The sequence below is a fragment of the Capra hircus genome, unplaced genomic scaffold (assembly GCF_001704415.2).
Source record: "Capra hircus breed San Clemente unplaced genomic scaffold, ASM170441v1, whole genome shotgun sequence".
In the NCBI taxonomy this organism is placed as follows: Eukaryota; Metazoa; Chordata; class Mammalia; order Artiodactyla; family Bovidae; genus Capra; species Capra hircus.
Window position 1 is genome coordinate 245,404 of NW_017189530.1, and position 21,906 is coordinate 267,309.

Below are 21,906 nucleotides of genomic sequence, written 5' to 3' on the forward strand. Positions count from 1 at the left end.
CTGGCCTTGGCATCAGTGCTCTGCGGGGTCTTGTGTGGGCCTGCCCGGGAGCCCCTCACCCACACTGTGGTCCTCAAACCTCACACTTGTTCTGGGTACACTTTGAGAAACACTGAGGCAGAGTCTCACAACAGCCCAGGAGGGTAGGTTGGCACCTGTTGATCGCCTTTTTCCTGATACGGAAACGACATGGGACAGCTAAGGAACACGTTAAAGGTCACACGTCATAAGCACTTAACCACAACCTTGCTGGGGTCACCATGCTGATTTGCAGCTGGGGTCGGGTTACAGGGTCTAGGAAGGCCTGAGGAGAAGGGGCCCCAGCCTGCCTTCTCTGCCCAGATGCCCACTGCCTTCTAGATCCACCCCTACCCAGTCTCTGTCCTTCCAAACCGGCCCACTCTTAGTTCTCCAGACCCCTGGTAGTGAATCTTAGTTCCTGGGCCGGGCACAGGCCGTGTGCCCACCTGGAGGTCAGGTGGCCAGGGCTCCAGTGGGGCTTCTGAGGGCTCTTCCAAAAAAGCTTATATTATGCTTCGCAACTGCGTTGATATAAAGATGAACATATTCATGTTATATATTAAAACATTTTCTTCGACCTAAACGTTCTTTATCTTTCGGTGTTAAAATACTTCCAGGGAATTCCATGGCGGTCCAGTGCTTAGGACTCCCCACTTCCATGGCCGGGGACGTGGTGGGTCCCCGGTCGGGGAAGTAGTATCCCACAAGCTGTGTAGAACGGCCCCCAGTTTTCTCCCTTGGCCTCTAGGGTGGCGGAGAAGCGGCCCCCCGAAGGTGTCCGGGTCCTGGGCCCTAAAACTGCTGCTCTTAGATGACCTGGTGAAGAGAAGCCAGGGCTACAGGCTGAATTAGGGCTGGTCATCTGACTTTAGAACAGATAACCCTGGGTCATCTGGGTGGCCCAAAGTCATCACAAGGGTCTTCTTGGCTCTGAAGGTAGGGGACCATGAGCTAAAAGAGGCGGGGCAGTTAGAAGCTGAAAAAGGAGGGAAAACAGACTCTCCTCTAGAGCCCCCAGAAAGGAAGGGCACCCTGATGACTCTTGAACGTAGGCCATTGAGACCCTGCAGGCTTCCGACCTCCAGGCCTGCAGATACCAAGTGTGTCTCAGTTCGTGGCAGTACGAAATTAAGGGTCCCTGAAAGGGTCGTGAGCCCCGGGCAGTGTCGGGTGGCACCCCCCGCTCCACCAGCCGCTGACCCGCTCTCGACTGTGCAAGCTGCCGAGTGTCTGGGCGCCCCCGAGGAAGGGGTTGCTTTGTCCACCTACCGGCCGCCGCGGGCGGAGGAGACGCGCGCCCTGCAACGGCGGCCGCCAGGACGGCCGCCAGGGGGCAGCAGAGGCTGACCCCGCCGGCCCGTGCCCGACTGCGCCTGCGCCGCGGCCGCACGGGAAGTGGGCGGGGCCGGCCGGAGACGGAGTGGGCGGGGCCGGCCGGACGGGAAGTGGGCGGGGCCGGCCGGAGCGGCGGGCAGGCGGGCAGGCGGACGCCGAGCGGCCGAGCGGCGCAGGGTGAGGCCGGCAGGGATCGTGGGGCGCGGGGCGCGGGGCAGGGTGCTAACGGCAGGGGTGCGCCGGCGGGGGCAGAAGGGCAGGCTGGGGGGTCGCCAGGGGCTGGGGGCCGCGAGGGGCTGGGGGCTGCAGATCGGGGCCCCGGGGCGGGCCTGGGGGCTGCGCGCCCGGGGGTGCGGCGGGGAGCTCTGGGCCGAGCCGGGGCGCGCGGTGAGGGGCCGAGGCGCAACGCGCCCGCTTGCCCGGGGTCCCGCGCTCCGCTCCGCACCCTGGCCCAAACCCCTACGCCAGCAAGCCCCCCGCACCTCTGCCGGGCCGCAGCTGCGCCCCGGCGGCCCCCGATCCCGGCCCGGCCCCGAGTGTATCCCAGTGTTTCCGTTTCCAGCCAGCCCTCGGGCTGCGTGCAGCGGCGTTAGCCAGACGCGTGTGGGATGGAACCTCAGGCGCAGGCCCCGCGCTGCAGCTGCGCGGCTTCAGGCGGGCCCCTCAGCCTCTCTGTGCAGCAGGGGAGTGGCAGCTGGCCGTAGTAGGGGTCTTCGTACCAGGCCTAACAGCACCAGGCCCTCCCGACAGTGCTGGGCCCCGCCCCGCAGCCTGGCACCCCGCGGGGACACGTGCTGAGTGACACACGTCCTCTTGACATACCCTGGGGCAGGCTCCGAGGGCGAGCTGTGCCCCCGGGGCGCCGGCTGTAGAACTGGAGGCTCATTTCAGCCTTTCCTGCCATATCCGGCGGATGGTCACAATCAAGTCTTTTTCCCCTGCCGCTGAGCTGGAAATGACAAAGGCCGGGATGACCCCACCTGATTCCGGCCTGGCCGTTTCCTGCCTGTGCAGCCTCCGTGGGGGTTTGCTGGCCCTCCCGGAGCCTGTGTCTTCACTGCAGAGCGGCTGAGTCCAGGCTTGTAGTCAGCACAGCCGTGAGAGGTGAACAGGACGCAGACAGCTAGGCCAACCTCCGCATGTTCATTCCTAGAATTCCTTTCTAATGTGGCCCGGAGCCAGCACTGTCTGTAGGACCTGTCTGCTGCCCACCGCCTTCCACTGAGTGTCTTGGCTTCCTCTTTTAAGGGGCCAGGGCCAGGCCTCAGGCTGCACCTGCAGAGGGTGTTGGGAGGAAGCTGATACCCGCCTCTCTGCCCTCATGTTGCCAGCAGCTGTGTTCAAAGGGGCCTCGCATAGAGGGTGCTGTTACATCCGGAGACCGGGTCGGGGCAGGGGGCAGGTTACAATCTCATGAGAAGTCAACCCTGTGAGAGCGGTGTTTGCACAACGTGAGTGTGCCCAACGCGGCACAACCGTACGCTTGAGACAGTAGAAGCACGCGCTGTCCGTCACGTGTCGCCCTTCAGTCGCTCAGTCGTGTCTGACTCCTGCTGACCCCACGGACTGTAGCCCGCCAGGCTCCCCTGTCCACGGGGATTCCCCAGGCAAGAATACTGCAGTGGGTTGCTATTTCCTTTTCCAAGGGATCTTCCCAACACCGGGATCGAACCCTCATCCCTGGCATTGACAGGTGGGTTCTTTACCACTGAGCCGTCAGGGAAGCTCACACTGAAAATGAATGAGGTGATAAACTGTGTATCATGTATACTTCACGTCGGGCTTCCAGGTGGCACTAATGGCAAAGAATCCGCGTGTCAATGCAGGAGACGCAAGAGACGCGGCTTCGACTCCTGCATTGGGAGGATCCCCTGGAGTAGGAAGTGGCGACCCACTCCAGGGTCCTTGCCTGGAAAGTCCCATGGGCAGAAGAGCCTGGCGGGCTACAGTCCGTGGGGCCACAGAATCAGACTTGACGGAGCATACGCGTTCCTTCACCTTAAATGTATTGAAAAGAAGAAAACACATGCGTAGGAAAAGATCTGCAAAGGTTTCCGCCATACTCTTCCCACTGGCTGTTTAGGAATGAGGAAATGAGACTCTCCACTTGCAGAAACAGTGAAGATGGTGCTTTGTAACAGTGGTGCGGTTTTCCTTCCCTGAGGCTCTCTCTCTCTCTTCCCTCCTGTTGAGAAGTCAGGCAGGACTCCACAAGTAGCCGCCTTGTCTATGTGGTGGAGAAAAACCCAGGCTTACGGACATGCGAGCTGAGCTTCTAAGTCCAGATGGGTAAACTAGAGGAAAGCAGGTGTTTCAAATGGAAAAAAGAAAGGGACTTTGACAGGTCAGGTGGGAGCGGAAGGGCTGCAGAGCCCTGAGGACTTTGTGGGGCTCTCGGCCGAGGTGGGGCAGAGCGTGCGGGTCTCGGGGTCTTGGGCACAGAAATGAGGGAGGGGTCTGGGAGCGGCCAGCCCCCCGAGGTCAGCAGCCCCTGAGGAGTGGGCTGGGAGCCAGGCTCGTGACGGGGACCCTGGGTGGCTGGCTTGGCCCTTTCTTTGCAGCCCCGTGTCTGGGGGTGAGAGGAGGGGCCAGAGGCCCCTTAGTGGCCTGCACCGCGCTGGCCCCTGTGGGTATTTGGTGGCAGCACCGTTATTTCCACTGCAAGCAGCGCCTGGGGGCCCTCATGCCAAGAGCAGGAGGGCTTGGCCACGGGCTATATTGGGCCAGACGGGTCGAGCAGATGGCAGCAGGGGCTGGCGGCCCAGGGTCCCTCCCTCGCCCCCCGCAGGTCCTGAGGCCTGGCCGCCCCCCCACCGCCCCCCACCGGTGCTCACACCCGGCCAGCCCTGCTGCATCCTGCCAGCCTGCTGACCAGTGACCAGGCTCCATCCTCACCGACCGGCTCCTCGGGTGGTCCCGGGAGAGCCCAGGGCCCCGGCCCCCCCTCCAGGGCTGCCTCCCCGCTGCCGTCTCAGCCCGGGCTCCCATCGGCGTGGGATGCGCCCTGGGTCCCGGAGCTGGTCGAGAAGAGCACGTGCTGGAAGGAGACCGCCCCATCCCTTTCCCCGGGTGTCCTGGGGAAGGCCGCGCCGCGTCCTGCCGTTTCCAGCCCTTTGTCCTGCCGGGTGGTGTGAAAGCAAGCCCGTGGTGCTGGTAATGCCCACCTGCCCCTCTGAGGAGAGTTGCCAGCCAGCACCCCGCAGGGGCAGTCACGCTCGGGCAAGGGACGCTGGGCACAGAGCGGAGCCCAGGCTCAGCTGCTGCAGAGGGGAGCGGGCTCCAGGCCTGGGGAACAGTGTCCCCAGGCCTGGCCCCCAAACACCCCCAACCCCGCGCTGGCAGCGAGGTGAAAGGTGAAGGTTCTGGATCGCCGCTGTGTGCCTCCCTCCAGTCCTGGGAGGTTTGCGAGCGGCGGTCTGCCCGTTTGACCCTGATGACACATCTCACGAGCAATTTCGGGGCTTGGAATTGCAGGGGGCCGGGCTGGTGTCCCCTGCATCGTTCTCACGCTGCGGCTGGGGGCTGCACGGTGTTCCCTCACTTGTGAACAGATGGGAGGGCTGACCGTGAGTGCCAGCCTGTCCCCAGAACCTTCTCTCCTTAAATACGAAAGTGCGTTGTAAGTCACGCTTTCGTGTTTCTCCTAAAGACACACGTCTCTACCCAAGGAAGGCGCCACCGCCACGGAACGGGCGTGTGTGTGCCAGTCGCTCCATCGCGTCCAGTGCTTTGTGACTCCATGGACTGTAGGCTCTGTCCATAGAATTCTCCAGGCAAGGCCTCTGGAGTGGGTTGCCATTTCCTGCTCCACGTGTTTCTTAACTTACCTCTCTTTGCCCTTTGCCCCCCCGACCCTCTGCTAATCACCCATCTTGCTTCCCTTCCCCCAAGCCCGCACCCACCTGTCCTTCCCAGAGACTCATGCCGAGCTAGGAGTTCTGATCCTCAGAGGGTCGGGGGTCCCTGGACCCCCATCCTCCAGCCATTCGAAGCCCAGAACAGTCAGGATGTTTAAGGACACGTATCCCCTGGTCAAGCCCTTTAAGCCTCAGGAGGCCTGTGACTCCTCCTGGGAGGACATAAGGCCTGACCACCTTCCCCAGGCCCCGAGTGTCCCAGGGGAGCCTTCTGCTGCACCATGGGGCTACCTCTGACGGCCGCCCGGGGCGCATGGACCCCCTGCACAGGCCACAGGCTGCGTCCGCCTGCCTCTGAGGCCTGGCCCCAGCCCCCTCCTGCCTGCCTCTGCTGCTCGGGCTGTTCTCTGCGAGGAGCACGCCTTCTGCTTCTAGCCGGAATGCCTCTGCACCACCCCCCCGGCTCTGTCTCCAGAAGCCACCCCTCTGGGCCCCCAGGTCCCCCATCAGGATTTGTCCCTCCCACATGGGCCTCAGAACCAACTGCGTGCGAGGGCGGGTGGCCCTGCCCTTCCGCCTGGAGCCCTGGTCTTGGTGTGGCCCTGGCTTCCAAGAGGAAGCAGGGAAAAGTGGGCACTCAGCGCTGCAGGGTGTGGGCACGGGCACCCCCAGCCCCAGGCGCTGACCCTCGCGTCTCCCCGCAGAGAAAAGACCGAGGACCCCGGCAGCAGCTCCCCGGCCCCTCCAATGCCTTGGGCATGGCCGAGGGGGCCCCACAGCCGAGCGGCCAGACAGCAGAGGAGACCCCCGGCTTCCTGCACGCGCTCCTCCGCGACTTCCCAGCTCCGCTGAGCCCGGAGAGCCCCTTGCCATGGAAGGTGCCGGGGCCGGTGCTGACCCTCGAGGAGGCGGAGGGTGAGCTGGCTGAGCTGGCGCTGGGCTTCCTGAGCAGCCGGTGAGCGGTGTGGGTGCGGGATGGGGACCCAGGAGTGAGGCGGGGCACAGGACCAGGAGTCTAACAAGGACCCAGGGGCGGGGAGGGGGGCCCGGGACCATGACCCCAACAGGGACCCAGCGTGCAGGGAGCGGGGCCCGGGACTGTGACCCCGACAGGGACCCGGGGCGGGGCGGGGCATGGGACCATGACCCCAACAGAAACCCAGCGTGCAGGGACGGGGGCCTGGGACCATGACCCGACAGGGACCCGGAGCAGGGAGGGGGGCCTGGGACCGTGACCCCAACAGGGACCCAGGGCAGGGGGCGGGCCGGGCGGGCCCGGGGCGGGGGGGGCCCGGGACGGTGACCCCCACCCTGTCGGCTGCACCCGCACCTTCCATGCCTGCCAATCACGTTCCACATGGGAATCCCCCCACCACCAGCCACCTCGGTTTCCTGGGGCTGCAGCCTGCAGGGTGGGGGTCTTCGATCAACGCGAGGGCCCCGTCTGTGCACCCAGGCGCCTAGCAGTCAGGGCCGCCCCGACCTTGGTCTCAGCTGTGGTGCGGCGGGCCCTGCGTGCGACCTGGCCTGTTGGCACGGGCCTGGCCCGGCCATGAGCGCACTGGGGCCCTGCCTGTCTGTGTCTGCCTCCCTGTGAGGGCGCCCGTCCCCCACCTGCCGAGGCCCTGCTCCCCAACAGGCTCCCCTCTGACCAGGGGCCTCAGTGAGCCTTCCCAGGAGACTCAGTCCAGCCCCTCGTGGGTACTGGCGCGACGTCCCCTTTCTGTCCCCTCACAGACGGGGCGGCAGAGGCTCAGAGGCTGGCCCGAGGCCACACTGTCCCCCAGCCACCCAGCCCCCAGTGGTGGTGGGCGTGTCCCCACTGCCCAGGCCACGAAGATGAGGTCAGAGGGATGTGAGCAGCTTAGCGGAAGCTGGGGAGACGGAGAGCCACGGGCCGCCCAAGGGAGAGGGTCGTGGGTGGGGCTGGGGGGCAAGGTGGCCTCCGAGCCTCATCCCTCCCAGGGGCCTCGCCCGTCACTGCTCACCCCCAGTGTTTCAGCATCCTTGGAGGCAGGCCAGCTCCTGCCCTGCACCCCGGCGCCTGCTGGGAGGGGCCCGAGGCCTGTCCAGTCGGCCGCGGGGGCGTGACGGCCATGGATCCGAAACTGTGGGTGGCCTGTCCGTCCATGTGGCGCGTGCAGAGGGTGAGGCTGGCTGCTCTGACTTTGGGGAACTAGTTCAGAGGCATACCGGGGGAGTCGAGCAGGCCTGGGGCCAGCTGAGGCCACAGTGGGGCTTGGGGAGCTGGACAGGGGGCAAGACGAGGGGCCGGGCACCACAGTGGCACTCGGGGGGCGGAAGGGATGTTCAAGGGCCCCGAGCCCACAGCAGCTCCTAGGGCCACTGTCCCTGCCGAGCCTGAACAGGGCGAGAGGACCCTCCTGCCCAGGAAGGGGCCTGAACTGAAGACGGGGGTCGGCCCAAGGGGTCCACGCGGGCAGACGTTGCAGGCCTGCAGCTGGTGACGGGTGACAGGTCGGGGGTCACAGCCCCAGAGCCGGCGGTATCTCAGTTCCCGACCAGGGATCGAACCTTCGCCCTCTGCAGTGAGACGGCAGAGTCCTAACCGCCAGACCGCCAGGGAATTCTCAACCTTGACCGATTGTTTAAACGGTGTTTCTGTTGTTTCCGGCTGTGCTGGGCCTTCGAGCTGCACAGGCTTGTCTCCAGGAGCAGCGAGTGGGGGCTGCTCTTGGCTCGGGCCTTGGGCTGCCCTTGCTGTGGCTCAGGGGCTCCCGCGGGCACAGGCTTCAGTAGCTGCTCCGGAGCACAGGCCCAGCAGTCGTGCTGACGGGGGCCCAGCTACCCACCCCCCACCCCGGCGCGCGAGAGCGTCACACGCCAGGGCTCGAACCGCGTCTCCTGCGTGGGCAGGTGCATCCTTACCACTGAGCAGCCAGGGACGCCCTTCGAAGGGTCTTCAAATGCGTCATTTTAAAAGTCCTATTTTCCAGCTTTTTTTTTTCTTTTTGGTTGTATCACGCGGCCTGTGGAATCTCAGGTCCCCGACCAGGGATGGCACCCAGGCCCCCAGCAGGGAAGGTCCTCCAGCCGTTTGAATGGACTTGCTTTCCGTTGCTCTCGTCCTTCCCAGCCTTTCTTTCCTGTGTGTCTGCCGTCTGGTGGTCAGCGCCCACCCGCACACCCAGCAGCCCGCGTGCAGGCGCTTGGCCGTCCAGGCCCGGGCGTGCCGGTTGTGAATGGATCCTGCGTGAGAGCCTCCTCCTCCTCCTCATCGTCAGGGGTCAGTCCCAGGCCCCTGGGCGGGCTGGACCCCGTAGTCACTGAGAGGAAGTTCCATCTCTGCCGCGGGCCTGCGGGCTCCCTGGGAACCCAGCAGGCAGTGGCCCAGAGTGGTTCTCGTTTTCTGGGTACCTGGTCCCTGTCGTGAGGCATGCTCGATGGAGTATTTGGTGGCCTCAGGGTACTGGGTGGGGCCCACAGCCAGGCATTGTCCTGTCCCCAAGGCTGGAAGCCACCTCCCTGACCCCCCCGACCAGGGCTCCGGCCACAGGAAGCCGCTGCAGCCTCGCCCCGCACTGGGGCCCGGGGACAGAAGCAGTTGTCCCCACCGTGCAGGGGTGCCCAGCTCCAGGCAGGAGGTCCCCACAGGGCTGAGGAGCGCACTCCTTGGGTCTCGGCTGGCTGTTTTTCAAAAGCGGGTTCCAGAGGCTGCGCCCCTGAGTCAGCTTCTCATTTTTATAAAAAGATGACAGACTCATCCCAGCAGCTCCCTCAGGCCCTCTGCAGACTCACCAAGGATTGCCTAGGCAGACACACCCGCCCAGCCGTCGGGAGGGCCTGGTTCTGCCTGGCACAGTGCCTAGCTGCCCTTGGGCGTGCCCGGCCTTGGGGACAGGCCAGGATGCCAGCTCTGGGGCCCAGAGAGCTGGGGCCTTCCGTGGTGGGATCCGGTCCTCGAGTCTGGGGGCTGTGCCCACACACCCCGGAGCCCGTGGTGAGAGTTTCCCATATTGCTTCCCGCTGGCCTCGCTCTCTCCACCCCAAGCCTCCCAGAGCCCCCACGCGACCCTCTTCTGCCGGGAGGCTTCCTGGCCCCTCCTGCTCCTCACCCTGGCCTGCGCTGACCCTCAGCTCTGTGCAGCCTGTCTGCCCTGGGAAGCAGCCAGCCAGGTCTCGCTTCCCAGATTCGACCCCAGGTGGCTCCCCTGGCATCACCCTACTTCCCCAGCCCTCTTCAGCTGCTCTGCCCCACCCCATTCTCCCACCCAGACCGCTTGCCCACCTGCCCCAGGCCGCTTGGCCTCTGGGGAGCCTGAGCCGCACTGCGGATCCGCCCGGTCCCCTGCCCAACACGCCAGCCCCAACCCCTCCGGTCCATTGCCAGGCCCACCCTCCGTGGCAAGGCCAGGCCGGCCTGAAAAAGCCTGGTCAGGTGGCGTCACATCCCTTCTCTGGCCACACCAAGGATATGACCCTGTCACCCTGGCAGCCGCCTCCCCAGAGCCCCCTTCCCCAGCTGCCTGGACGGCCTGCTTCCCTCGGGGCCCCGAGTGAAGGGGCTCACAGCCCGTGGGTGTGGCACTCCCCGGATTCCTGGGGTGATGGCGACAAAGCGCCACGGGCTGGGCAGCCTCAACGACAGCCGTGTTGTCCCGAGATTCTGGAGGTCGGGGTCACAGAGCCGCGTGTCTGTGGGGCTGGTCCCTCTGGCCGTTGCTGGCTGTCCTCAGCTGGAGATCCGCTCAGCAGTCTTCACAGGGTGTCTCCCTGGGGTCTCTGCTCCCGTTTCCCCCTTCAGTAAGGACGCCAGCATGATCTCGTCATAACTGGTAGTTTCTGCAACAGCCCAGCTTCCACACCTGGTCACGTGCCAAGGCGCTGGGCTTAGACTCTGTAATACACAGGACTCGATTCGTAGGGATCCCCAGCTGGTACTGGGGACCAGGAGCTGTCTTGAGGCTGGGCGTCGGGCCGTTTGTCCAGTAGACTCAGCCCACGCATCCGTGGGCCCCCCTCCCAGCAGCCCCAGCGAGGCACCAGCCCATAAACGGTGTTACCTGGACGGCCATCCGGCTCCCCAAGGGCCCGAGGTCCACCTGCTCATCCTGGCCTCGGGCAGTGTGCGAGTGGCCGCCGCTCCTTCCCGGAGGACCGCCCTGAGGGGAAGGGGGCCAGGGTTGTCCCTGGAGTGTGGGGCAGACCCCAGGGTCCCGACTCCGGCGAGGAATGGGCCCCTCACTCCAGGCCCCCACCCCCAGGAGCGCACCGCCATCACTCGCCGCCTGTCTGGCCCACGAGGCGGTTTCCCAGCTGCTGCGGTCAGACCTCTCTGAGTTCAGGAAGCTGCCGGAGCAGGAGGAGGACGGGGACAGAGTGGAGGAGAAGGCTCCTGTGACACGTGAGTTCCCCCTGGGGGCCCGGGGGCTTAGCAGGAGACCGGCTGCGGGGGGCCCTTTCCTTCCCATTCGCTGGTGGGCAGTGCCAGGCTCACGACAGTGGCAGAGTCTGAGCCCCAGGAGAGGCCTCCCCAGCGTGCAGGACGAGACCCGCAGCCTGGGCGGTGGACAGCCTTGTCCGGAGGAGCCCTCGTGGGCCTGCCCTCCCACCTCTGCACGACACGTGGGGGGTGACCTGGGAGCCAACTTCGGGGGCCGCAGGGTCCAAGGGCCGTGGGGTCCAGGGGTGGAAAATTCAGAGTCCAGGCCGTGTCTCAGCTGCAGAGGTTTGGGAAGCCGGCCGGGTGGTGGCTTGGGGGTCCCTGAGAGCAGTGCCCTGCTTCCGAGCCTGCAGTCGGCGCCCAGAGGCGCCCGGCCAGGAGTGAGCCTCCCGCCGGGCGGGCCTGCTCTGCAGGCCCTCATGTCGCTCTCCTGGTGGCTTTTCCCCCAGGGTGGAGGTCAGCTCGGGTTGCACCGGGACTGCAGCCTCGGGCCAGGCCGTGGGGGGCGTCCGTTGGGCCCGCCATCAGCAGGGCCTGGGTTCCTGCGTGCTCGCCGGGCTGGCGAGGGTGCGGGGGTCGGGTGGGATGCCTGCTGGGAGACAGGGTGGGTCCCAGGGTCCAGCCCCGGGGAGCAGGCGGCGAGAGCCTCCTCAGGTCTCTCCATTCATGCCCCTTCCTGACCCACTGCTGCTTTGTCCTTATTTTTAACTGAGACACAACCGATGTTTGCCGTGTAGTGTGAGCGCACAGTGCATCGGTTTGCTCCGTATATGTTACAGGGGGCCCCCTGGCACCTCAACCGCCTGACAGGATTACTGCCCCCCAGCATCAGTGCCATATGCACGTCAGAGGGACACACACACGTGACCTTTCCCCTGCTCCCGCCCAGCCACATTCCAGCCCAGCCCCACCACGCACTCCTGCCCCAAGGCTGGAGGGCAGGCGATGATAGACCGCCTTTGTCCCCTGCCAGGCCTGCCCGCCAGCCCACAAATGCCCCTGGCCCCTCCCCCGTCATGGGAGTGGAGCGCAGGCAAGTCTGTCCCTCGAAGCCATTCTTGCAAAACTGGCATCGCTCGGGAGTTCTAAGAACCCCTGCTGTGGGCAGAGGTGTGACTGAGACCCAGTGTGGCAGGGCAGGGGGAGCCTCTGCCCGCCCCGTCCCAGAGAGCTGGGCCCCACTCCGCAAGGAAAAGTGTCAGCGTTTATGGACCTGTTTGAAAACCAGCTCCTGGGATTCCCGGTGGTGGCTGAGACCCCCACGGTCCCCATGCAGAGGACCTGGGTAGATTTCCTGGTCGGGGAACTGGATCCCACGTGCAGTAACTGAGACCCCACACAGCCCCAAAAACAAAAACCAGCCTCTGGCTGCAGTGGGAGACGGGGAGAGCACCAAACAGTGTCCTTAACAGAAAGCCTGGCCCGGGGCCCTGCCCTGCAGACATCCTCTGCTGACCCTGTGGGTCTGTGACAGTCCTGCCGCTGAAATCTTCTGGGCCCACATGGGTCAGAGGCGTTCACATTCTCATGATCAAATGTGGAATTTCCCTTCTCTCTTATTTTCATGGTTTTTTTCCCTTAGTGTTGATTTTTCAAAAAGATTGTGACGTAAGCACTTCGTATGCTTGCAAGGTCGATTTCCGTTCCATCCTTGAACTTTTTAAAATTAAACTTGACACTCAGGTAGCTGTGGCCTCCGTTGTGAGAAGTGGCAGTGAGGACCCTCTCATCTTTGTCCCCCAGTGGTAACGTCTTGGAAACCGATGAAATAGCAAGACTAGGATCTTGACGTAGTTTCATCCCACACAGACGGCGCCTTACCGCTATGGCCTCCCTGACACCCGCCTGCCCCCGCCCTAAGCCCCGACAGCCCCTCATCCCTATGTTCTTATCATTAGAGGACGCAGATAAGTGATGTCATGCACGATGGCTTTTTCCGCTGAGCGGGGCTCCCTGGAGAGTCACCAGGCCCCTGTGTGTCAGGAGCGCCTTCCTTCCTCCCTGCCGCTGGCCGCTGGCCGCTCTCCGGGGTGCAGTGTGCGAGAATAACAGCTTAATTCTTAATTGTTCATTGGGAAAACAGACCGTAATTTACTCTGTTTTTGGATGTATGTTGTTTTTCGTTAATGCACAGCTAGTAGTTGGACACCACTGAGGCGACTCAGCAGCAGCAGCGGCCTTGTACTTGCTCTTAAGTTATGTTTGCGTCTCTGGCTCTTTCTTGGGGGTGCAGCCGTGCAGTCAGGCAGGGGCTCCTGTGTGCCTGTGTGTTTCCAAACCAGGCATGTCGTAGCTGGTGACACAGGCTGTGAGCGGGGGTCTTTAGGCTGCTGTGCCCAGGGGCCCGGGCAGTCAGGCTGATGGACTCCAGGGGTCTTGGGAAGCAGGGGGGTGGGATCAGGGAGCCCCGGGGTCCGCAGGGGTGCCTCCCTAACAGGCCCTGTCCTGCCCCTCAGTGCTGGACGCAGCGGGCCTGGCGCGGAACCTCTTCAACCACCTGTGGCAGGCGTGCGGCCAGTGGCAGCAACAGGTGCCGCCGGTGGCCCGGGCCCCGCAGCGCCAGTGGCTGGTCTCCGCACACGCCATCCGCAACGCCCGCCGCAGGATGGAGGACCGGCATGTATGCCTCCCCGCCTTCAACCTGCTCTTCGGCCTGGAGGTGAGTGGGGCCCGGGGTGGGAGGGGACCCTGGTGCCCAGCGGGGCCGCCGGCCGGAGCCCCAAGCAAGTGGGATGCCCACTGCTGCCATAAGCACCTGCCGGGGACTGGGTGACCAGGCTCATCGTCCCCGCCCAGCTGGGCCGGGGAGGCCCGGGACCCGCCCACTCGGCCCCCTGCTTGCTGAGCTGCACCCCACCCACCCCCCCAGAGCCGCCTGGGGCCTCTGCCCCAGCCCACGCGCCCCCATAGCCAGGCCAGAGCAGAAGCTGAGGCTCCCGAGGGTCGTCCTCCCCAAGACCCCCCGCCCCCAGCTCGGTCTGTCTGGTGGCAAGGCTGTGCGTCCCCCAGTGCCTGGGGCGGCCAGGCCGTGACCCCGCCCTGCACTCCCCGCCAGGACTCGGTGGAGCGCGCCTACTTCGCAGTGTTCGACGGGCACGGAGGAGCGGACGCCGCGAGGTACGCGTCCGTGCACGTGCACGCGGTTGCCGCCCGCCGGCCAGAGCTGGACACAGACCCCGCGGAGGCCCTCCGCGCGGCCTTCCGCTGCACCGACGAGATGTTCCTCCGGAAGGCCCGGCGAGAGGTGAGCGCGGAGTGGGGGTGCCGGGACGGGCCTCAGCGAGGAAGGCGGCGGAAGGGCCCCCACCGGAGCCCACTGGCCAGTGCGTCCCCTCGCTCCTGCCTCGACGGGCCTGTGGCTGGAACCCGCGTGGGGCTCTCTCCAGCAGAGGGTGTGCAGGCCTCACGGGGCGGGCAGCGAGACTGTCTCGTAGTCAGGGGCGGCGGGATGACAGGCGCGGGGCTCTTCCTTGTGGTTCCCAAGAGGAGACGCCACCCCACGCCAGGGCCATGCGGGAAGCCTGCAGGGTCGGCCAGGGGACAAAGGACAGCTTGGCTCCCGTGGGCAGGCACCGCGGCAAGCTGAGAATCGGATGGTTTGACTAGGCCTAGGGGCTCTGGCCCACAGGACGGTCCCCAGCCATCAGGGCAGGGAAGATGGCCTGGGCCAGGAACCACGGAAGTGCTGAGGACCTGGGCCCAGAGCGGCCGGCTCAAGCAGGTCACAGAGCGCATCTGGGAAGATGCTAGCGCTCTCTTGGAGTTAGCTCTGGGAGCGAGGGCCCGCTTCAGGGTTCAGAAGGCCCTCGGTTTGTCTCCACGTAGTAAAATGCAGAAGACAAAGCACAGGATCAGGGCGGGCAGATCTCAGAGGCCCCAAGGGCTTGGTTCCGGACCACCTCTGCAACGTGCACGTAGTGAGGAGGCAAGTCTCGTGACAGTCAGCTTCCCGGCAGATAAAGGCTGGGTTTGCTCTCTGCCCTCATCTGCAAGCAGGCAGCTGCGTCATGTCTGAACGCAGCAGGCTCCTGAAACAACAGCTAGTTGCTAAAAACCCCGTCGTTGGAGCCTCCATCGCAGCGCGTGCGCTTTCTGCCGTGGAGACGTGAGGGGACCGACCGCAGATCGCTGAGACAGAGAGTCAAGGTGTTACTGTCCCAGCATTATAGCCACCGCCCCCGGCCCCCCAGGCAGGCCCGCCCGGACTGCCGGTGTTGGCAGCTACGCGGACCCACCGTTTGTTTCTGAGAGAAGAAAGGGGGCATCTGGCTCCTGACCTGACTGCCCACCTTCCCTCCCCTCGCACCTCAGGGTCCTCCAGCCCCGCAGGATGGATGCTAAGATGGTTTTAGAGACCTGGAAACAGCCAGGTGTCTCCGGAGGGGATGTGGGGAAGGGGACACAGTCTGAGCACAGACCCTCAACAAGGCTGGACTTTGCATGTGAACAGAAAAGCTTCCAGGTCCGAGACCCCGGGGTGGGCGCCCAGGCACCCAGGAGTGAGAAAGAGTTCCCTGCAGCAGGTGCTTAGCTCAGGCTATGACGATCCTGACTCACCTTTGCTGAGGTGTAGTTGACACATGACAGGCTCCATGTGTCCAGAGTACCGGCTGGGGGGTGGGCGCATGCCTGCGGCCTCCTCGCCCCCCTCACCCGCGTGCGCCCTCTCCCTGCAGCGGCTGCAGAGTGGCAGTACGGGCGTGTGCGCGCTCATCGCGGGCAACACCCTGCACGTGGCCTGGCTCGGGGACTCCCAGGTTCTTCTGGTGCAGCAGGGGCAGGCAGTGAAGCTGATGGAGCCACACAGACCCGAGCGGCAGGTAAGGGGCCCCATCCTCCTGGGGGGCTCCAGGCGCTCCTCCAGAGGGGGGCGCCCCGCCCCGCCCCAGCGGGTCCCCTAAAGCTGGGCGCGCTGGCTGCCAGGAATCTCACAGAGCCCTTCCTGTCTCAGCGACACGGAGCCCAGAGCTGCAGGACGGAGCTTGGTATCTGCTGGCAGGTGGCCCAGGAGGCAGGGTTGACACGCAGGCGGGGCGCACCGGGTGGTGGGGAGGCCTCAGGCGGGGGTGGCGCGCGGTCGGAGCTGGGCGGGGCCAAGCCCGGGGCAGCGGGCCGCGAGGAGGCGCTAGGGATGCGAACACACGCAGACCCCGCGGCAGGTGCGGCCCAGCAGGCTGCCGGAGGCCGGGCTGAGACTCCAGGACGCACTTGGCAGGGAGCCTGGCAGCTCCCAGAACAGTGGGGCCAGCAGAGGGCGAGCTGGGGGCCGGGTCGGCTCTGGGGAGGGCCTGCCCGTGAAGGCGAGGGGGGCAAAAAGGAAGGGTATGGGCTTCAGGGATGCAGAGTCCGGGAGACCTTGGCACCCAGGAGGGCAGCCGTGCCTTCGGCCTGAGGCCCTGGAGCTGTTGGTGGGATATTCCCTGGGGGTGTGGGGCCTGGAGGGGCTGCAGGACACACACACCCACCTGTGAGTTGAGCAGGGCTGGGGTCATGGAGCTCTGGGCTCTGCACGGGGGAGGTGGCAGGCGATGGGTGAGCCTCCTCAGAAGTGGGGGGCACAGGTGAGCGGGCTGGGAGGGTGGGGTCCGTGGGAGGACGCAGTGGCCAGGGCCCTGGATGAGCGGAGCCGCGGGAACCCACCCCCAGCCAGCAGCTCTGGATTGGGCCTTGGGGAGGCTGGGGTGAGAGGGTGGCCGGGCTGGTGGGGGGCCTGTGCCCCAGGATACCCCGCCTGGACCGGGCGGGGGCAGAGACGGGAGCTGCAGGGGAGGCGTGGGGGTGACTGCAGCCGCGTTGGAGACACCTCTGCTCGGGGAGTTTCCAGAGATTGGAGACAGTTTCAGGGCCCGAGGCTGGGCCGGGCCTGTGCGGTCCTCTCAGGCCTGGAGCCCCGTGGTGGAGCTCCAGGGAGCCAGATGGGGGTATGGCGGGTAGAGGGGCCCAGGGCTCGTCCAGGGCCTGTTCAGCGTCACCCAGCCCTGCCCAGGGGAGGCACAGCGTCCCCGAGAGACGGCAGCGGAGGGCCCCTCAGCGACCTGGGCCCTGGCTCTCTCCGCTGCCGTGAGCATGTTCCCCAAGCCCGAAAAGCTGCGCAGGGACAGGGCGCGCGTCCGCCTCGGCACTGGCACCTTCAGCCGCGCCTGCGTCAGCGGGGCAGTTCAGGTGGTCTGGCTTGCCTCCCCGCCGCACGGTTCCCAGCGCTGCCCTGGATGCCAGCTGGCCTCCCCTCGGACGGCGTGGGCACACCCTGGCTGTCTCCACAGGACGAGAAGGGCCGCATCGAGGCGCTGGGCGGCTTCGTGTCACACATGGACTGCTGGAGGGTCAACGGGACCCTGGCTGTGTCCAGAGCCATTGGTAAGGAGGCCAGGGGCTGGGAGGGGGCCCGGCACGGCAGGGTCACCTGTGGAGGGGCTCGGGTGAACCCGGGGCACACATGCAGACGCCTTAGCAGCTTGCCTCCCAGCTACATAACGGCAGTTTCAGTCACCTTAAGACAATCTCTCAGGAGGGCCCAGGGGAGGCCCTTGGCTCAGCCCGGGAGGGCTGAAGGTGACCCTGGGGCGGTCTGTAAAGGAGGCTGGCCACCTTATGTTTTCTAGCTTAAAAACAAAGTAGCATTCCCTCCCTTCCCCTCGGCCTCCAGCGACTATGGGGCTTCCGTCTCCCCCCAGGGCTGAAGAAATGCCTCCCGGCTTTCTAGCCCCCCCAGGAGCCCAGCCCCTCCTCTCACCGGCCTGCTCTGTCTGCCGCCCAGAGCACTTGGTGCCGCACGAAGCTACCTTTCGGCAGCCGTGTGCCCCGTGAGCCGCCGTGCCTCGGAGGTGGGGTGGCCGCAGGCTGCCCAGGGCAGCAGCAGGGCGCCCGGCCCTCACCACCCTCCCCACCACCCTCCCCTGGCCCAGGGGACGTCTTCCAGAAGCCCTACGTGTCTGGGGAGGCGGACGCGGCCTCGTGGGAGCTGACGGGCTCCGAGGACTACCTGCTGCTGGCCTGCGACGGCTTCTTCGACGTGGTCCCCCACCAGGAGGTGGCCGGCCTCGTGCGCAGCCACCTTGCGGGGCCGCGGGGCAGCGGGCTGCGCGTGGCCGAGGAGCTGGTGGCCGCCGCCCGGGAGAGGGGCTCACACGACAACATCACGGTCGTGGTGGTCTTCCTGCGGGACCCCCAAGGACCTGCTGGAACCAGAGCCTGACACTCCGCAGAGCAGCTAGGAGGCGTGGGCCCCCGCCCCCCACCCCGTGATCCTCCCCCACAGATGCCTTAGGACCCGGCAGGAGGCGGGCAGGCGATGCCCCCCACCGCCTCGAGACGAGAGCACCCTCCTGGAGGAAAGCGGCCCTGGAGGGGCCGGGGGGCGGGGCCCAGGCTGCGGGTGGCGGCCACAGCCACACCAAAGACACCGGGCGTGCGCTCGGGGTGGCCAGGCACTGGGGCCGCGGGCGTTGTCCAGTGCCCTGGGCGCCGCGCAGAGGTTTCTTGTTCCCCCCGACTGCCCGTGACCGAGGATTTGGGGGGTGCCTGGGGCTCCCGGCACCTGAGTGCGAAGGGTGGGCCTCGTGGGAAAGAGGCGGGGCGCCCACCCATGGCCCCCTGGTGCCCACACGCAGCTTGCGCTCCAAGGAGGGGACGCCCAGACAAGGACGCCTGTCCCGTCTCTGCTCGTCTTCTCCCCGGGAAACGTTTCCTTCAGAAGCAGTGTTTCAGGTTTGGTCCACGTCCTGTCAGTGCCGAGAGGTTCCGTGGGTCATGCAACTTAAGCAGTTACACGTTATCTTGTTCCCTAGGACACTTTTAAGTATTGATTTTCTTTTTTTGTGAGACGCTCCTTTTGCAGTATTACTGAAATTTTTTTTCCCCTCAATCAGGATTGAGAAACATCCTTTTCCAGGTGGTGTAAATAAGCCATTCAAGTGCCTTAAACAGCTATGGGCAAGGCTGGGGCTGCTGGGCTGGGATGGATGCCCGGAGCACGCTTCAGTTTTTGTTTTTTTTTTTAACGAAAGCAGGATTTGTTTTGTCAGAGCGGCGTGATTTTGAGCAGAATTCTCCCCAGCAGAGTTCCTTCTGCCTTTGCCCGGCTTGGGCCAGACCTCAGGGCTCCAGAGTTGGGGTGACCGTGGCCCCACCTGCCTCCCCACCCTCCTGGTCCCGTCCCCCAGTCTCTGGACCCCAGGCCAAGGGACTGAGCTCCACCTGACGGCAGGTCCGTGCTGCTGTCTGGGATGTTCCGGAGGGCCTGGCGTGTCAGCGGTTGAGTTGGTTTCATCAGGATGCACCCCCGAGGGGCCCTGGCCGCGTTTGGAGGCAGCGGGAGAGCAGAGGGCAGTCTGCTCCGGTCCCAGCCTTCGCTGCCCTCCTCTGCCTGTCACCCACTGGCCCCTGTAGCTCCAAGCTTCAGGAAGTGCGTGATAGGTTGGCTCCCCCCGAGTTGGTGTGGAGTTGGAAGTGGGGCGGGGGGGATCCTCTGGCCGGAGGACGTAGGATCTTCATGATGGGTTGGGGAAGCGTGGTGGGTGACTTAGGCGAGGCTTCAGAGAAGGTCACTGGGGACTGGGCCGCGGGAGGGGCTTAGGACGGGGGTCCCCAGGCTGCGGGGTGCATGGAGGAGGCGGTCAGAGTCCCCCCAGCAGCAGGGCCCAGGACAGGCTGCACTAAGGGAGCCCAGGCCCTCCTCACCCAGGAAGGGGGCTGAGAGCCCCTCGTGAGGCCGGTTCCCAGGCTCAGCGTTGCCGCCCCCAGCCCCCAGCCCCAGCAGCAGGAATGAAGCGGCTGAGCGGGGTCCCGGGCTCGCTCTAGAAGCCTCTTAAGCTGGTCATTGCAGCTCAGAGCTTTGGTGGCCAAGTGAGCAGGTGTCACAACGTCTAACCCGAAGGTCTCGCCTTCCGGGAGCCAGAAGCCCCTCGTCAGGCCCTCCCGGCACAGGGGTCAGCTGGCCCTCAGGTTGGGGAGGGGGGCGTCGAGGGGGCGCCCCTTGTTCTCCCGCCGAGAGGGACTGGCCTCCTGCAGCGCCTGGTTGCAGGGCTGTCCCCCTCCGCCCCAAACTGGACTGGGCACCGTCGGCTCCTCGAGTCCTGACCCACTGCCCCTTCAGGCCACGGTCTTAAGAGGGCCCCCAGCGGGGGCGCCGGTCTAGGATCCACGGTCCCCCCTCAATCCCAGCTCTGTTCCTTGGTCACTATGCGGCCCTGGGCCTCCGTGCCCCCTCGGTAGGGCATGGGGCTGCCCGGGGCTTCAGGGGCGATGGTGCCAGGGCTAGCAGCCCTCCCCGCCCGCAGGGAGGGGTGATTAAGTATTACTAGTGTCTATTCTTAACATTAGGTAGGTTGGGGAAGAGTGGAGCTACGGATGCCGGCGCCTGCCTTGTGTGGAAGACGGCAGCCGGAGCCCTTGAGCCCTGCCTCTGCCAGTGGGGCCACTTCCAGGCGGGGCCCCTCGACGCAGCCCACCCTCAGCGTCCAGGCCTGGAAGAGTGGCAGGGGCCAGGCCCCAAGGGAGAGGCTCAGATTGTCAGTCTGGGGTCCTGAGTCGGCTACCGGTGACCCCTGCTCTCCCCAGGCCAGCTTTCAGGCCCTCTCTCCCCGTCACCCGTGCCCCGCAGCTGGAGAGTCCACCGTGGACTCGGGTGTCCTGGCCACTTCTGCAGTATTCCCAGGGAAGGTGGACGGCTCCACTGCTCCCGGTCCCGAGCCAAATGGATCAGGCAGGCCTGGGTGGGATGAGCTGTTGGCTTTGCTTCTGGCTGCAGCCCTGGGGGCATCCCTGGAGGCCTGCACTCTTCTCCAAGGCTCCCCATGTGCCTGCAGCCTTGCCAGGGGTTTATTTGTGGGCATCTCGGCGGGCTTCCTGGAAGTGGTGTTCCATGTAAAGGGTTCCCAGGCGGGGTGGCGGTTTCCCCATCTGAGGGACAAGTCCCAGGGCCCCCATGCTTATGTCAATAAACCACAAGCTCTGAACCCCTCCACCAAGTCCGGAGTCCTGCCTTCTTCAGCTTCCTTACCTCCTTGTCCCCCAGCCATCAGGATGTGGTTTTGGAAGCTGCTGATGGACGCAGGTTCCATCCCTGGGTCGGGAAGATCCCCTGGAGGAGAAAATGGCAACCCACCCCAGTATTCTTGCCTGGAGAATCCCGTGGATGGCGGAGCCTGGCGGACCACACGGGGCCACAAAGAGCACACACGCGAGAGGGCCCATCCAGCAGTCCTGCAGTGAGCGGGCCATTCAGGAGAGCCCTGCCGGCCCACAGCGCCCCAGCCACCAGCCAGACTGCTTCCCGTCCCTGAGCCCACGGGCCGCAGCAGCAGGAGAGCCATTCACTGGGGGCCTGTTCCCTGGGGAGGCCAAGACTGGAGACCCTCGCCCTCGCACTCAGACGGGAGGTTCTCTGTGCTCTGGCTGAGCTCAGCTCTCAGGAACGTGGGGAGCATGCAAGTCGATCACGTGTGGGGCACTCAGAGCCAGTGCCGCCCAAGTGTCTCAAGATGGGGTGGGAGGTGGTGCTGGTGCTTTGCAGGGAGCCCGGCCGCCCCCATGCCATGCCTTTGCCAGCCGTCACCGTCACCGTGGGCCTTGCCGGGCACTCCCGGATCAGCCCTCAGCTCCCCGTGCCTGCCCCCGGCTCCATGGCCCGGGGCAGTGGTCTCCCACCTTCTGAACCAACCCTCCCCAGCAAGGGAGGCAGCTTGATCTGTCTACCCCCCGCCACCAAGGGAGGCTGGGGCTCCCAAGCAGCCCACCCACTCAGCCATCTGTCTCGCCCTGCCCGCCCCCTCCGCCTCCTGGCTCCCAGCAGAAAGTGCCGGCAGCCTCCTCCTTAAGCATAGGCTGTCTTGATGGTTCCCTCTTGAGCGGCCTCACGTGTCTGAAGCTGGGCTGCGGGCAGATGGGGGACGTGTGCACACGTGCATGCAGAGACACACACACAGAGCTGGGAGCCAGCGGGGACCAGACGCTGGGTCTTGTACCCATCAGGTCAGGGTTCCAGCCCGGGAGAGCTGCTGACAGCCCCCAGAGGCGGGGAGACAGGCAGGGAATCAGCGGGGAGAGCCGGTGAGCGCTGCTCCCCCAAGTCCCTGCAGAGGGTGCGGGAGTCCCATGCCCACCCTGGTTCTGGCCCTGTCAGGACAGACCCTCAGCCAGCCATACCCATGAAGCTGCACTTCATCCCAGCTCTGCTTCTGGGGGCCTGGATATCTGGGTGCCCAGGGCCAAGGGGTGCGTGCAGACTCCTGGGGGCCAACCCAGGCCCGGCGGGGGTCCTGCCTGGTGCCAGGCCGGGGCCCAGGAGGC

The 21,906-nt window shown here is 65.5% G+C and overlaps 1 protein-coding gene across 5 annotated transcripts; it reads left to right on the forward strand.

The window, feature by feature from the left end:
• The first annotated feature begins 1,481 nt into the window (after window positions 1-1,481).
• PPM1F (protein phosphatase, Mg2+/Mn2+ dependent 1F) lies at window positions 1,482-20,585 on the forward strand. Of its 5 annotated transcripts, none has more exons than XM_018044379.1 (8): window positions 1,482-1,533; window positions 5,918-6,168; window positions 10,439-10,578; window positions 13,074-13,276; window positions 13,673-13,861; window positions 15,294-15,437; window positions 16,881-16,974; window positions 17,523-20,585. In XM_018044379.1, exons 2-8 carry the CDS (start codon window positions 5,972-5,974, stop codon window positions 17,810-17,812), a joined length of 1,257 nt encoding a protein of 418 aa, XP_017899868.1. In that variant the 5' UTR covers window positions 1,482-1,533; window positions 5,918-5,971; the 3' UTR covers window positions 17,813-20,585. The 5 variants fall into 5 exon arrangements, with proteins under 5 accessions (XP_017899868.1, XP_017899865.1, XP_017899866.1 ...); XM_018044376.1 differs by having other exon boundaries at window positions 1,483-1,533; window positions 5,006-6,168; XM_018044377.1 differs by lacking the exon at window positions 1,482-1,533 and adding an exon at window positions 4,179-4,922 and having other exon boundaries at window positions 5,025-6,168.
• Window positions 20,586-21,906: the final 1,321 nt, after the last annotated feature.

Excerpts from the sequence above, each read along its gene's own strand:
- PPM1F (XM_018044376.1), top strand. The coding sequence starts at position 5,495 with ATGGGGCTACCTCTGACGGCCGCCCGGGGCGCATGGACCCCCTGCACA. Across the intron at positions 13,862-15,293 it reads TCCGGAAGGCCCGGCGAGAG|CGGCTGCAGAGTGGCAGTAC; the intron begins GTGAGCGCGGAG and ends CTCTCCCTGCAG. Across the intron at positions 15,438-16,880 it reads CACACAGACCCGAGCGGCAG|GACGAGAAGGGCCGCATCGA; the intron begins GTAAGGGGCCCC and ends CTGTCTCCACAG.